General features: G+C 35.1%; 2 protein-coding genes across 2 annotated transcripts; one reads left to right on the top strand and one right to left on the bottom strand.

Moving 5' to 3' along the window:
* Window positions 1-350: 350 nt before the first annotated feature.
* On the bottom strand, window positions 351-3,997 carry LOC116032426. The gene is made up of 5 exons (XM_031274966.1): window positions 3,680-3,997; window positions 2,015-2,898; window positions 1,523-1,678; window positions 1,049-1,303; window positions 351-844 (listed from the first exon to the last, which is right to left on the bottom strand). Exons 2-5 carry the CDS (start codon window positions 2,861-2,863, stop codon window positions 710-712), a joined length of 1,395 nt encoding a protein of 464 aa, XP_031130826.1. The 5' UTR covers window positions 2,864-2,898; window positions 3,680-3,997; the 3' UTR covers window positions 351-709.
* Window positions 3,998-11,481: 7,484 nt separating this feature from the next.
* LOC116033648 (carbonyl reductase [NADPH] 1) lies at window positions 11,482-14,108 on the top strand. Its single transcript, XM_031276406.1, has 4 exons — window positions 11,482-11,737; window positions 12,733-12,991; window positions 13,189-13,383; window positions 13,557-14,108. Exons 1-4 carry the CDS (start codon window positions 11,646-11,648, stop codon window positions 13,950-13,952), a joined length of 942 nt encoding a protein of 313 aa, XP_031132266.1. The 5' UTR covers window positions 11,482-11,645; the 3' UTR covers window positions 13,953-14,108.
* Window positions 14,109-16,506: the final 2,398 nt, after the last annotated feature.

Below are 16,506 nucleotides of genomic sequence, written 5' to 3'. Positions count from 1 at the left end.
TTTGTGTCTCGAATTACGAAAAAGTGAGCGTATCAAGCTCTAGCTACTAACCTATTCACAAGAAGTTACCCCTTACAAAACAAGTGAGATTTAATTAATGGCATGTAATTAACTAGCATAAACAAGGCAAATAGCTTGGGAAATTAAGAAGGTGAAAAGTAGTATCTTTGGGTTAAATTTTATTCATATAGTACCAATGTAAAGTGAAACATGAATTTGGGGTTGAACAAGTGTGTATGGTTGCAAACAAAAGCATAATGAAATTGTATACAAGTTTTCCCTGTATATGCAACATATTTGACATCATTTAACAACACTAATAACTTAAGAGGAAAAGAGAGCCAAGTAAAAGAGTTGCAAATCCTTGGGCAGCAATCCCCAAAGACAACCATTTATATATAACATTTTAAGAGAATTAGCGAAATTTTACAATGTGTTTTGTAAAGTTGTATCTCGTACTTTGTAGAGGTATATAAAAGAAAGCATACAACATACAGAATACAAAATACAACTTTGCAAAATATATGACATTGTAATCCACCTTATTATAAAACTAACTTACATGTGATTAACAAAGTGCTAAAGACATCACATAACATGTTGTATAGAAGTAATTGTGCAAAAATATTTTGAGCAGGAATAAGTGAGGAGACTTTCAAATGCCAGGACCAAATCAAGCATCAATTCTCAATCTAAGGCAAAGCCTCCCTCACATCACTATAGATTCATAATCATTCTCCCTTCCACCCCTACGCTGACTCATAATAACAGCAACACCAAGCACTGCAATTCCAACAAATGCTAAAATCAAAATAGCATTTGGTAGTATCATCATCTCACCACCCTGCACAAACCAAAATTTTGGATTGGATTTAATTAAGGAAAGGTTTCAATGATTAACCGTTAAGTTTCAATACCATCCGGTTTTTATATGGTTTACAAACCATCCGGCTTGTATTAGGGAAAGAAGTATTTGTATTAAATCACGGTGAGGCTAAGAGGTTCTCAGAGAGTATGAGATTTGCATGTGGGAGGGAGAAAATCCAACCTTAATTTGAGAATGCAGGAACGAATGAGATTCTGGTACTGGATCAGCAACTAAAATGTAGAAAAGCCCCATGACTCCGGTATGGCTTTGATGGCTGCTATAATTAGACACAATGGTCAGGGACTCCCCGTTACCAATCTTGACCGTGCCAGGTTGAGGATAGCAGGTTGTCATTCCTACGATATAACCAGTTTCATTTCCTGGTTCCATTCCTTCTCCATAGATTGGAAGCGATGAGCATATTGCCCGTCCATCCTAAACAGGTTTAGCAGACAAAGTTTAAGGAGAAACACATGAGAGAATACTACCGGAATGGGATTCTTTGTGAAAAATGGAAATTCTCCCAAACAATCAAAATGTATGGGACAATTTAAAACACTTCATTCATACTGAAAAGTTTAACTGGGAATACAGAATTTGAACTCCGAATGTGTAACAAAGGGGTAAAAGAAAAACAGATTAAGCCGAAAATACCTCCCCATAAAGAGTAGAACCAGTACCCCCTGTGTGCTGGTGTGCAACGCCATAGATAACATCCCCACCACTTGGAAAACTCACACTTAATCTTTTAGTATGAACACATCCACTCTTAGCTGCTGCAGTAGAACAAGGCTCCACACTGTATTCAATCTGAATCATGACAGTTCACAGTTCAACTAAATTATCGTATTATACTTTAAGTTATATGAGAATTTGGATACTTGAAAACACTGCTAAAAGCATGTGAGTTTCATATGCTATTTTTTTAAACGCTTCACATTTTTCTTGAAAACCAAACAACTCTAATGCTTCACACAGCAGACTGCACAAACAATTCAGTCTTTAACTATTACTCCGTATATTATATCTGCAAATACTAATCAAAAGTCAAGGCAGGAATTCTTTCAAAATTCAATAAGTATCATAATAGTAGTAATTCCAAGGATTTAGAATATAATAATAAAACTTAAGTTAGTGTTCAATCACCTTGCAGTGGTGCATTGAATTGTATCCTGTTGAATCATTCAACTTTTTCCATGTATCAGTGACATCAAATATGTATATTTTGACAGGCACAATGGAGGGCTCCCAATCGACATACTTGACGGTGTACTTTAGGTAGAGACTTCTCTTAATACTCTGAACCCCTTCTTTTACTCTGCATCTTGTCCCATCGTAGCAACATCTTAAGCCACCAATGTAATCATCCTCGATAGCTTTTGCAGACTCATCCTCAGTGACATTATACAGACTGCACCGGCACTCAGTACATCCCAACCTATCTTCTGCTCCTCGTGTATCAATTGCATGCACATTAAGCATCCATTTCTCCTCATAGCCCTGCGGTATATCTGCTGGATTGCCAACTTCAATTCCATAAGGATCAGGAACGTGAGTGTCAGTCTTCCGCGTCTCCGATCCAAGCCCAAAATATTGTGGAAGAGCACTGCAAACCCCAGAGTTCCTTACAGTAATATAATCCGGTTCTTGGAACCCCAGATTGGCGTGATACTTTGGAGCCTTAACCCCTTGACGTATAAAGTATCTTATAACAAGCCAGTGGTGTAGATAAGTTTCATGAAGTGGGATCGAGTTTCCTGCCTCATCAACCACTTCTGCAACAAACTCTTTTATAGCAATATGGCCTCTTGGAAAGTCGATATCGTAATAAAACTTGTTAGAGACTGATCCAGGTTCCAACTCAAACTTGGGGGATAGGAAAACTTCAGTTTTTACCCCATCCTGAGTTTTCAGACCAGTTTGTGTAGTTTGAGAAACTGTAGTCAATATTAGGATTGCCACTGATAGCAACCACCATTCAGAGCTGTGTGACATATCCTTTTTATCCTTTTTCTCCTTTTTACTCTTTTCTGTAACCAAATGCCACAATAGCATATACTTAAAGACAAATTATAGCATATTCAGAGAAGACATGCCTAAAAATTTCAAGTTTCTAACTGTAGTCAATCACTGATTAAAGAAAAAACTCAACATTAGTGGGGTAAGCCCTGCCAAGTTAGCTAAAGATACAAACTTGTAACCACAAGATCACGAGTTCTAATCCCAGCTTTCTTAGTATGAGCAGGTAAGCTATAGGCAACCTAGACAGTTTACCTCCTCGTGGTCCTTTGTCGACTAGGGTTGTCAACTAGGGTAACAAGGAGGCAAATGCACAATCTTGAATAATGACTGCGGTTTTCCCTCGTCACCCCAAAAAAACCCAACATTAGTCACAGTATCAACTATTTTCAAATGCAATAATAGTTAAACTAAGCAAGAATTCAAATACAATTTTTTAATTTAATCATCTTGTAATATAAAAAAGTTATCCTAACATGATATTGTAAAGAAATGTTTCTAAAAGGGTTCAATAGATGGAGGAAATTGAGACTAAATCGCTGATCTACGCACTTCATGCACAGTAAGAGAACAAAATCAAGAATAATTCCTGATAGATATTACCCTTCTACATAACAGCAAATAGAAAACTGATAATTTGTTGAGAATAGAAACAAGTTCACCAACAAACTAAAAAGTTAAAAAAGTGAAAAGTATGAATTTCTTTATGATAGATACACACAAAAATACAAGGGTGATGGAAAGGAACAAAAGCAGAAATGAAATGATAAGAGAAGAGACTCAAGAACTTACATTTCTAGGATATTGGGATGAGGAAACTCCTTGTAATGATTGAGAGAGTGAAAATCGAAGAACCACGGTATGGGTTGAACACTATTTATAGGAAAAACGTTATTTATACTCTTTGAGAGTATATATTTATGCTGAATTTGTTAAAAGAAAATTTTTTTAAATAACACAAATTATTAATTAAAACAGCATAAAATAAGAGATAAATTGGGGCTTGGGAGTGTGTATGGCAATTGAGCATGGTATGAAAGAAGCAGTGAAGTACGTATGGATATGAGACATGCCACGTATCGTGTCGCGGTCGTTGACGGCACTGATTACTTCGTCGCCGGGAGCTTTAGGACTCGCCCACTGGATCGATAAACAAGCAATTAGTAATTTAGTGTCCGTTTAGAAGATTTGAAATATATTTTTACTCATCTTTTAGAAAATAATTTAATTTTTTAATTTTTAATGTTTAATTAATTATCAAAAAAATTATCTTTTTGTTTGACTAAAATATAAAAAATTATATTCTTCTGTTTGGTTCATTTTCTTGAAAATGAACATATTATTTGTTATAATAATAATAATAATAATAATAAGTTGTGGTGGTAGTAGTTGTGTTGGTTGCGGTCGTGATTGTGGTGGTAGTGGTGATGGTTGTGATGGTGTGGTAGTGGTAGTGGTGGTGTTGGCGGTGATAGTTGTGATAATAATAATAATTTGGAAACTATAATAGGGGTGAGAAAAAAGATAAATATAAGAAAATAAAAAAGTTGAAAAATGTCTTCCAATTAAATATTTAGGAAAACATTTTTATTAAGTTTTGTAAACCTTCTTTTATGTTTTAATGATTCTATCCTGTCATGAGTAAAAAGAGTCACCAATGTAGTAATTGAAGGATGAAAAGTAACTCAGCCTCTGTGTTCAGCTGAGTTATCATGATTTACATCTTCCAAATACTTTATCGGGTCGAGGCATGGGGCCTTGGGGTTTGGGATTCAACCCGGGGAAGGAAGGATGAAAAAATTAAGAATTGAATAAACGATTATAAAATAATTCAAAGATAAAAAAACGCCCATCTTTTCAAATTTTAAAAAATAACAATATCACTCCAGAGTAATATACAAAGGCAAAATGGCAACAATCCACACAAGATAATGGAGGAGTAAAAGTCTAGAGCTCGAAATAATTCCAAAAATTTATGTGAACTAATAGAAAAAAAAACTTTTTTTAAAAAGGAAAAAAAAACCCAATAAACCCCTAAATTGTACTCAAAAAAGTCAATTAGATTCTTAAACTTACAAAAGTTGTAATTAAACACTTAAACATATTATTTTAGAACATTGAAACTCATCCAAAAACTGGTTTGTGGCCTGTAATTGAAGGTCACTAGGGGCGGCCAATTTCCAGGCGACCAACTTGGTCTCATTCTCCAAATGTGGCAGTTGTCGGTGTTTGTTACTAGAAATTGGTTGGAGGAACTTTCAAAAAAAAATAGTTGGAGGCTCGCAGGAGTTGACTGAAGGCTCGTCAGAACCCTAGTGATGACCTGCAATTATAAGTCTCCAATCAGTTTCTGGACTTTAATGCTCCAAAATAACATTTTATGGGTTTAATTGTAACTTTTGAAAATATAAGTATCTAATTGACTTTTTGAATAAAATTCATGAGTGTATTTGATCTTTTTCTAAAATATATATATAACTTTACTTGTTTTTTAAAAAAAAAACAATAACTTTATTTGTTGGTTTGTAATAAGATGATAGAATTTATAAATAATCAATAAATATAAATATAATAATATTACATATCATTTAGCAATATTTTATAATTTAAAAAAAAAAAAACAAATAATGATAGAAGGGTGTAGAAGGGAAGATGACGCCATGGCTTACGGACTCAGAAAGAAATTGTCCAAAAAAAAAAACGGATAAATTTTGACATAAATTGATATAGTAGATTACTTTTTTTTGAAAGCAAGTAGATTACTTGACATAAATGGGAATTCTCAAATCTTAATGTGGGACCTTGAGCCTTGAGGGCTTGAGCACGTTGCATTGCATAAGTTTCAATGGAGAACAAAAAAGTCAAACATTTGGATACACCGCGTACAGAATCCAAACATTTGGAAAAAAAAAATGGTTTTTTTTTTATGTTTTGTTTCTCTCTTTTTTTTTCTTCTTTTTTTTTTTTTTTTTNGATTACTTCGTCGCCGGGAGCTTTAGGACTCGCCCACTGGATCGATAAACAAGCAATTAGTAATTTAGTGTCCGTTTAGAAGATTTGAAATATATTTTTACTCATCTTTTAGAAAATAATTTAATTTTTTAATTTTTAATGTTTAATTAATTATCAAAAAAATTATCTTTTTGTTTGACTAAAATATAAAAAATTATATTCTTCTGTTTGGTTCATTTTCTTGAAAATGAACATATTATTTGTTATAATAATAATAATAATAATAATAAGTTGTGGTGGTAGTAGTTGTGTTGGTTGCGGTCGTGATTGTGGTGGTAGTGGTGATGGTTGTGATGGTGTGGTAGTGGTAGTGGTGGTGTTGGCGGTGATAGTTGTGATAATAATAATAATTTGGAAACTATAATAGGGGTGAGAAAAAAGATAAATATAAGAAAATAAAAAAGTTGAAAAATGTCTTCCAATTAAATATTTAGGAAAACATTTTTATTAAGTTTTGTAAACCTTCTTTTATGTTTTAATGATTCTATCCTGTCATGAGTAAAAAGAGTCACCAATGTAGTAATTGAAGGATGAAAAGTAACTCAGCCTCTGTGTTCAGCTGAGTTATCATGATTTACATCTTCCAAATACTTTATCGGGTCGAGGCATGGGGCCTTGGGGTTTGGGATTCAACCCGGGGAAGGAAGGATGAAAAAATTAAGAATTGAATAAACGATTATAAAATAATTCAAAGATAAAAAAACGCCCATCTTTTCAAATTTTAAAAAATAACAATATCACTCCAGAGTAATATACAAAGGCAAAATGGCAACAATCCACACAAGATAATGGAGGAGTAAAAGTCTAGAGCTCGAAATAATTCCAAAAATTTATGTGAACTAATAGAAAAAAAAACTTTTTTTAAAAAGGAAAAAAAAACCCAATAAACCCCTAAATTGTACTCAAAAAAGTCAATTAGATTCTTAAACTTACAAAAGTTGTAATTAAACACTTAAACATATTATTTTAGAACATTGAAACTCATCCAAAAACTGGTTTGTGGCCTGTAATTGAAGGTCACTAGGGGCGGCCAATTTCCAGGCGACCAACTTGGTCTCATTCTCCAAATGTGGCAGTTGTCGGTGTTTGTTACTAGAAATTGGTTGGAGGAACTTTCAAAAAAAAATAGTTGGAGGCTCGCAGGAGTTGACTGAAGGCTCGTCAGAACCCTAGTGATGACCTGCAATTATAAGTCTCCAATCAGTTTCTGGACTTTAATGCTCCAAAATAACATTTTATGGGTTTAATTGTAACTTTTGAAAATATAAGTATCTAATTGACTTTTTGAATAAAATTCATGAGTGTATTTGATCTTTTTCTAAAATATATATATAACTTTACTTGTTTTTTAAAAAAAAAACAATAACTTTATTTGTTGGTTTGTAATAAGATGATAGAATTTATAAATAATCAATAAATATAAATATAATAATATTACATATCATTTAGCAATATTTTATAATTTAAAAAAAAAAAAACAAATAATGATAGAAGGGTGTAGAAGGGAAGATGACGCCATGGCTTACGGACTCAGAAAGAAATTGTCCAAAAAAAAAAACGGATAAATTTTGACATAAATTGATATAGTAGATTACTTTTTTTTGAAAGCAAGTAGATTACTTGACATAAATGGGAATTCTCAAATCTTAATGTGGGACCTTGAGCCTTGAGGGCTTGAGCACGTTGCATTGCATAAGTTTCAATGGAGAACAAAAAAGTCAAACATTTGGATACACCGCGTACAGAATCCAAACATTTGGAAAAAAAAAATGGTTTTTTTTTTATGTTTTGTTTCTCTCTTTTTTTTTCTTTTTTTTTTTTTTTTTTTTAACTTTTTACTTTTTTGTTGTTTTAATGATATATAATATAAATAATTATAGTAGCTTCATCTGGCAAGACGGCCAACACTTTGGCAAGATCATTCTCATTCACGGTTGCCTCTAACGCCGCCCGCACTTCCCCTTGCATGGCTCGATGCCCACTCGTGAACGCCCACGTCCCATAGGTGTACATCAGGTCCTCGCCGGCCTGTGTCTTAGAGAAGGCGCGCAGAAAGGCCTCGACCAGCCCAAGCTCCATGCAAAGATGCTCAGCCAAAAGGGCGAGATTTGCGGCGGAGTCAGTAAAGAAGGCTGGGGAAGTGCGATAATCCTTGAGTTAAAGCACCGCGTTGTCAGCTCGGAGGTTGGCTGCCTTCACGGCCTGATCGGTCGACTTCATTTGCAGCTCTAGGTCCTTTAATTTTGCCTACGACCAACTAATGCCTTCTTTAGTGGGGCTACCTCTTTTTGCTGCACCTCCTCTAACTCCCTGACCCTGACAAAGAGATCGGTGACCAAATGGGCCATCTGTAATGACGAGCATCAAGGGTTAGTAATTAAGGAAGAAAAAGTCGCGCAGATAATAGAAATCGTAACTGACCTGCATTAGGTCCCGGGCAATCTTCTCTTCGACCAGGTTGGTCGACCACTCTTTTGTCAGCTCGGGAGGCGGCGCCACTACGCAAATCTTTCTGAGCAAAACAGCTGGGTGGTCATCCGGGCGGTACTTCATCAAGACATTGGCGACTAAAGTCGTCAAGGTGGGAGATGGTCGATGCCTCTTAAGAGGGGCGACTTCTTCAACATCTGAATATGTCACCTTCTCTTTCCCCCTCTTGACCGGATGACGGGTGACCGTTACTTCAGAGCCTGGGCTGACCGAGCGCGTAGTAGTTAAAGGAAGGTCGGCTGGAACGGCCAACCCCGCGGAAGCGTTAGACTTGGCAGCGTCGTCCCTCTTGGAACCGAGGTTGATTTTGGTCGCTGGAGTAGGTGGGGCGGTTGGAACTGGGAAACTCCTCATACCTACAAGAATAAGCGATGTTAGATCTTGATGATCGAACAAACCAGTAAGCGTCGGGCCGGAGTAGCCGTTTTCGAGCGCAAACCTGACGCGTCCGACCTTGATGCGGGGGTGGAATGGCTACCGTCACTACGACCTTCTTAGGAACATATTTCCTGTCAAGGTCATAGCGTGGGGGCTCAAACCTGGCCTGGTCGTACTCCTCTAAGGTGTGAAAAACCTTGTAGTCATAAAATTTGGACGATATCTTCACGGAGGCATCCGAGAGAGCCCGCGTCATAGTTGGATGAGTATGATCTGTATAATGGGTCAGCCAAGTGTGAGGGACCGGTAAAGGCCAAAGTTATTTAATCGATAGAATACGGTCCTTCCACCCTTTGTTGTTGTCCGAAAGGTCTAAAATTGTGCATAGATGCCTCTAAGACTGAATGCACAGGACGCCTCCCCCGTGGATCGCGGACAGCGGCCGGACTGAGAACACAAACCAAAAGAGCTCGAGGGTACAAGGGAGAGTATGCCAAGCGCATATCTGAGGAGAGCATGCCAATATTCGATGGCCATTTGGGATGATCTGTCCGAGCAAGCCCCCATAATATCTCATAAAGCCCAAAAGGAAGGGCTTGAAAGGGAAGGTAAGTGGAACCCAGACCGAATCACAGTGAACCCCGAGCCAATCCCCTTGTGTCCTGTCTACGATATTCCCTCGAGATCGACGGACGTTAAACTTGACTTGGCCGGTCAAAAACGCGGAGATCTCGTCAATCTCAGCCCGGATGAGGATGCTAGTATGTTGGCTTAAACCCTCACTGCTCAGAAATTTCTGCTGGATCAAGGCAGGTTGGGGTGGAGTCGGGTGGTAAGTCCGCAAGCCAAGATAAAGCTTGGCGTACCACCCGAGGCAATTTACCCCGACCAAAGGTCCCCATGTCCTCGATTACCAACAGTATGGTGACGGGCCGAGCCTCGGCTCCGCCCAAAATGTGGACATTTCTTTAGGTTATTGCTCATCCCTATAAATACAACTTTGAATACTATGAAGTTAAGAGATTTTAGGAGTAAGAATATGCAAGACTTCACAAGGATTTTTTTTTCCATTTATATATACTATTAGTTTTATTAGTTAAAGGATATGATTTGCTTAAAACAATATAACTGATTTAATTTTGTAAAATATTTTAATAGTTCTCATACATCCTTAAATGTTTTAAGATATTCTATTAGTTAATTGTAAAATGTTTCAATTTTATATTTAGACAATAGGTGTATGCCCTAATAAGGAGCTGGAGCAAGAAAGTTTCAGCAAACGGCAACGCTAAAAAGACATTTATCTCGAAGTGAAAAAAAAAAACAAGTAGATCAGTTATCTGATCCTAGCTCTGATATGTTTTGATTTAGTGTCAGATATGAGTCATTAAGAACAAATGAGTTTAGTAAAACAGTGTGTTAATATGTTTAATAACAATATAACAATAAAGGAATACTTTTAAAAAATTTTGAAAGTGGATTTTACATCTGGTTTGAAACATTTTAATGAACTGATTGGTGCATGTACTTAACTCTAATCTTAATAATGTGAATGATCAAGTTATGATAATGGTTCTAAAATGAAAGGAAAACAACAAGGAGTTCAAAAATGATTACTTGAAATATGACATTTAAAAAAAAAAAAAAATTGTCCCGCCAAGAAGGGGTTCAAAAATGATAACTTGAAATAGGGCCCTTTGCCTATAAAATAGGTTTGAACTCCCGACGTGTCTTAAGGGACAAGAGTGCACAACCACTCACGCCAACCAAACTAGTTGTATATGTTTTATTTATTGCAAAGGATTTTCAGCAGCTTCGTAGCGAAGAGAAGAAGAAGAAGAAAAGTAAAATGACTTTTTTACCCTTAAAACCCGCTTATAGATGATATATCTTAATGGAGGATTAAATTGAGTAGGGTTGCCAAATACTTTGTGGTCTAGTGGCACCTGGTTGCACCCCTACATGGGAGGGGGTGGGTTTAAGTCTCTGTGGGGGCGATATTGACTCATACTCCAAAAAAATTGAGTAGGGTTTAATTTTCATATTTGATGACTTAATTATGTAAGAATGATACTCGATGATCAAATTGGTAATTTCAATATAGTCAATAATCCATTTTGGTTATTTACTCTTTTAATTTTTTTATATATGTTTTATGAGATACAAAATGAAATGTCAATATATGATCTAATTAGTGAGACCTTATTGAATATAATTTGGTTTTAATTTGTAAATAAAATTTAATTTATTTAAACAGAAGTATTAACATTATTTTTATTTTGGAAAAATTGCAGTTTGGCCTTTCAATTATAATTGTAGTATAAACTTAGTCCCTAAATTATATATGTGATCATCTTTAACTTCTAAGTTATGCACGAAATAACGATTTTAGTCTCTCAGGAATTATTTCTACTATCAATTTGTTACGGAGTACTTAATAAATCGATTGATTTGGTCATTGAAGGACTAAAGTTGTCACTGAATGTATAACTTAGAGGTTAAACATAATCTCATATATAACTCGGAGACTAAATTTATACCACAATATAGTTCTAGAAGTAAAAGTAAAAATTTTCCTTTTATTTTTTCTTTAAACGGGAAAAAATCTCCCTAATTCTTGGCCAAGCTGGGGCTTGGGAGGGAGCAAATATGGCGGTTGGTTGTCCAAACAAAGCAATGGCGGAGAGTGTGGTGTTGCTTTGCTCCAATAATAACGCAAGAAAACACTCTCTTTCTGTTACATCTTCCCTTCTTTCTCTTTCTCTCAAAACACACAACCAAACATTATTAGGAAAAGGAAGAAAAAAATGGGTGAAAAAGTTTAGCAAAAGTGAAGCCTTTCTTCAGAACAAACCCACAATAATAAGAGAGGATAATTATGGATAAAAAGGAGAAGGCAAAAGAGAAAAGAGAGAAGAGACGCCAAGAGATTTCTCTTCTCCGCACCATTCCCTATTCAGATCACCAAAGGTGAATGAAAGCACCTCAAGGATTCAATCTTTACATATCTGTGATTCGATTCATTTTATCTGTTTTATGTGCTTTTTGGGTGATTCCCATTGTTTTTCTTGAGATAATGAATCAAACCATAATTCACATAGACCAACTACAATTTTAAACAATAATGGTTTTCTTGAAATGGGTAATAATTGTTTAATAAACTGAGAATTTAGGTTTGGGTAAATGTTTGATTTGGAATGATAATTATGTGTCTGCCAATTTTAATGAGAGCTGGAAGTGCCCTTAATTTTAATGGCATTAACCCTTTGCCTCAAGTTCAGCATTGCTGGGTTCCAAAATGTCAAATTACACAAGCCATTTCTTTAAGTTAAAGAAATCATGCCCGAATGGACAACTTAGTTGGTCATAGGGGTAAAGTTTGAGAAAAAGGGCCAGGATCGGTCTGACCAGTCAGCCATAGTGTGGGAGCAACCTTTCAGAGTGAGGGGACTCCTTGTGCGTTTACATCCTCCCAGATACTCTGTCGAGCCGGACCCTTGGGTTGGGGACTCAACATTTTGGGAAGAAAGTTAAAGAAATCATTTTATTATGCTTTAAGTTTAAAAAAAAACACTCATGATTCTTTACAAGGTAGTATCTTGTATGGGGTTCGATCTTAGTGATCACCAATTTGGAATGGTATAAGAGGTGTCATCACACTACATAATAGTTGGCAAGAAATCATTTTATTCATTTCATTGTTTTGGGTATTTCCATTTTTGGTGAATTGAAAAGATCCACTTTCCAAGAAATCATGAAGGTTTACTGTTACTACACACTGTATTTAACCTTAATCCAATTCAATGTCCATTATATTAGCAATCTGCAACATATGGTATTTCTTTTGCTGCTATAATTATTCAAGTTACCACTACATGGAAATAAAGTATGAATCATTGTGTCAAACACATTGAAATGAATAATAAGTTCTCAGCATGGGAGTTATAAGTGTTTATTATGTTCAGATGGTGGACAACAGAGACGATTGCTGTGGTGACCGGTGCAAATAGAGGAATTGGATTCGAGATCACTCACCAACTCGCAATGCACGGCTTGACAGTAGTTCTTACTTCGCGAGAGACAGCCGTTGGCGAAGAAGCAGTAAAGGTCTTGCAAGAAGGAGGCTTGAATGTAGTATTCCATCAACTGGATATTATAGATCCTGTATCAATAGAGAGGTTTTCTGGTTGGTTAAAAGAAGAATATGGTGGTTTAGATATATTGGTATGCTTTCCATTCGGTGTTACCATTAGAATAGGTGTCACTTTGAGACTCGTTTTAAATATTCTAAAGTTTTGTTTTTTCTTCTATGAATCCATTTTCCTTTCTCTTTGCGTGGTACACTATCTTGGAGCTGCTTTATTCTTATCATTATTTCTCGACTTTTTATAAGTATTCACTAATTGTTTGCAAATGTCTAGATAAACAATGCAGGTGTTAATTTCAACTTTGGTAAAGAGAATTCTGTGGAGCATGCAGAAACAGTGATCAAGACAAACTATTATGGCACCAAAAATATGATTAAAGCTATGATTCCATTGATGAGGCCCTCAACTGCAGGCGGCCGTATGGTTAGTGTGTCCTCTCGATTAGGAAGATTTACAGGCAAACGGAATGTAAGTAAGGGCTATTAATTATACCTTTTTCCAATCTGTAAAAAGTTATAACAAATAAGCTCTTTTCTTTCTTTGTTTTGTTTTTGGAGTTGCTTAATTGGAAATTTGCAACTAGAAGTGTTATGAAGATCTTTTCTGGCATCTTAGATAATGCCATCTTTCTTGTTTGGCAGAAAATCGAAAATGTTGAGTTCAGAGAAAAACTGGAAGATGTGGAGTCACTATCAGAGGAATTTATTGATCAGATGGTGGAAAATTTTCTAGAACAAACAAAAGATGGGAGTTGGGTGTCCGGGGGATGGCCTGAAACGCTTACAGACTACTCGGTATCAAAGCTTGCAGTTAATGCTTACACTAGGCTAATGGCGCACGAACTTTCAGGACGTGAAGAGGGTCACAAGATATACATCAATTGCTATTGTCCCGGTTGGGTGAAGACTGCCATGACTGGTTGGGCCGGGAGTATTTCCCCCGAAGATGCAGCTGATACCGCGGTCTGGCTGGCACTGCTTCCCGACATGTGTGTAAGCGGTAAATTCTTCGCTGAAAGGCGAGAGATAAATTTCTAACCGAGTATGTCAAGACTGATTGTTCGATTGCCTACCCGAAATATTGTTCTGTTGTATACATATTTACTCACAGAAGCAATTGCTTACTGCACAAGGTGTGAAGAAGAGCTATGGAGATAGTGAAAACTGGGATAATCTTCCACTCTCTGGCTTGAGCCCAGCAATCTGTTACTGTTTCTTTGACTAGAAAGACCAAAGAGTTTAGTACAATGTTATTCGTTGTTTTGTTGTTTTTGTTTAGTAGCATCTTTGGTAGTTGCTACAGGTTAATTGCTTTCTTAAAACTTTTCAAAATTTTAATATATTTTTGTCGTTTATGATTACATATTGGGTTGCTAGTTGCTACCATATGGTTTTGTTTTTAAATTTTGTATGGAAGTTTAAATCATATGATTTTTGACAAGTATTATATGAGTTAATATTATTTGGGTTCTCGAGTATATAGTGCATGTTTAGTTCTAAATTTTTAAATTGATTACCTAGAGCCCTTCAACTTTCGAATTGTTATCATATGTGGCCCTTCAGCTTTCAAGTTAGTCACCATGGTTCTACAACTATCAAACTTTAACCAATTGTAGTCCTTCTAGAGGACTCCAGCTAGTTAAATTTTGAAAGATGAAGGACCTAGCTAATTAAAATTTGATAGTTAAAGGATTATGAGTGGTTAACTTGAAAGTTAAAGGGTCACTAGTAGTTAACTTAAAAATTTATGATTAAATATGCAAAATCACTATACTCAAAAGACCTCATATAACATTAACTCATTATACTCAGAAGACCCCACGGGCGGTTAACTTGATTCCAAATACTACAAGTAATTTGTTCTGTCAACTACCAATACCAAGGGATTGAAATTGGTATTACACTTTACAGAGTAAATACTAGTGGAGGCCTCCCAACTTTGATGGCACCGCCACTTTTAGTCCTCAAATTTTAAATCAATCACTTTTAGTCCTCCGACTTTAATGGCACCGCCACTTTTAGTCCTCAACTTTTGAATCAACCACTTTTCGTCCTCTTACTTTTTGTTTCTAGCCACATATGGTCCTTCCTTTACAATTGGACATCTAATGTCATTTTTCCAAGGGCAGTTAAGTCATTTCATAATTAATGTATTAAGTATTATGTTTCCTCATTAAAATAATTGAAGAAACCCTATTCTCCACTCTCCTTTGTTAACACTAAATTTTGGACCAAATGACTGAATTGCCTTTTAGAAAATGACATTAGATGTCCAATTGTAAATGAAGGACCATAAGTGGTTAGAAACAAAAAGTAAGAGGACTAAAAGTGGTTTATTTAAAAGTTGGGGACTAAAAGTGGCAGTGTCATCAAAGTCGAATGACTAAAAGTGATTAATTTAAAAGTTGATGACTAATAGTGACGGTGCCATTAAAGTCGAAGGACTTCCACTGGTATTTACTCTACTTTACACATTCACGCACAATATAAAATTGATTGCGGACACTAGAGAGCAAATAACTTGTCCAAAATCAATTTTTATGTTGTGCTTGAATGTGTAAAGTGTAATACAAATTTCAATCCCTTAGAATTGGTAATTGATAGAGCAAATTATTGTAGTGTCCGGTTGTCCGCAATCAATTTTGTCGTATTATAAAAGAGCTCTATTATATGTATTTCATATCTTTATTAGTCACTTTTACTCTATGATGTAATAATAGATTATTAATTATCTTTATTATGTCCCGAACAAAAGAGAATAAAAGGAAAAAATTTTGAAAGTAGAAGAAGTATTTTCCATGAGTTAATACCCAATATAGTCCTCGACTATAGTGGTTTTACTCAGTTTAGTCCTAAGTGACTTTTTGTACTTTATTTAGTCCTCGACTTTAATGGTTTTACTCACTTTAGTCCTCTGTTAAGAATTCTGTTTGTTGGATGTTAATAACAAGGTTAACATGGTAATTTTATTTATATTTTGTTTTTATCAAATTAATTATTAATTATATGTCCTAATTTATCTCTATCTTAGTATCTCTAATGTATTGATACTACAGGAACAGAATGCTAATTGATTGAGTTTGAATTCATTACTGTTAATGCTATTTGCTAATTATTTGCTAATTGCTTTGTGTTTGGATTCATTTGAAAATAACTAAAAATGCTTCTATTTGAATTCATTTGAAAAGTGATCAGAATTTCAATATGTCAAAGTTAACTAATTGCTCATTATTTGCTAACTGTTTTTTCTTTTTTTTCCTAAAGTATTATAATTTACTTTGTCTTTAGTATGCAATTGTGTAAATATATATAGAACATATAATTAATAATTAATTTGATAAAAAAATAAAATAGAAATGAAATTACCATGTTAACCTTGTTATTAACACCCAACAAACAGAATTCTTAACAGAGGACTAAAGTGGATAAAATCATTAAAATCGAGGACTAAATAGAGTACAAAAAGTCACTTAAGACTAAATTGAGTAAAATCACTATAGTCTAGGACTATATTTGGTATTAACTCTATTTTCCATTGTAAAACTTATAATAAAAGTTATAAAAGCAAAAAAATTCAGAGATCTCACTTATT

The sequence above is a fragment of the Ipomoea triloba genome, chromosome 10, assembly GCF_003576645.1.
Source record: "Ipomoea triloba cultivar NCNSP0323 chromosome 10, ASM357664v1".
Lineage (NCBI taxonomy): Eukaryota > Viridiplantae > Streptophyta > Magnoliopsida > Solanales > Convolvulaceae > Ipomoea > Ipomoea triloba.
Note: the sequence above shows the minus strand (reverse complement) of the source record. Positions and strands in the feature narration are given on the sequence as shown.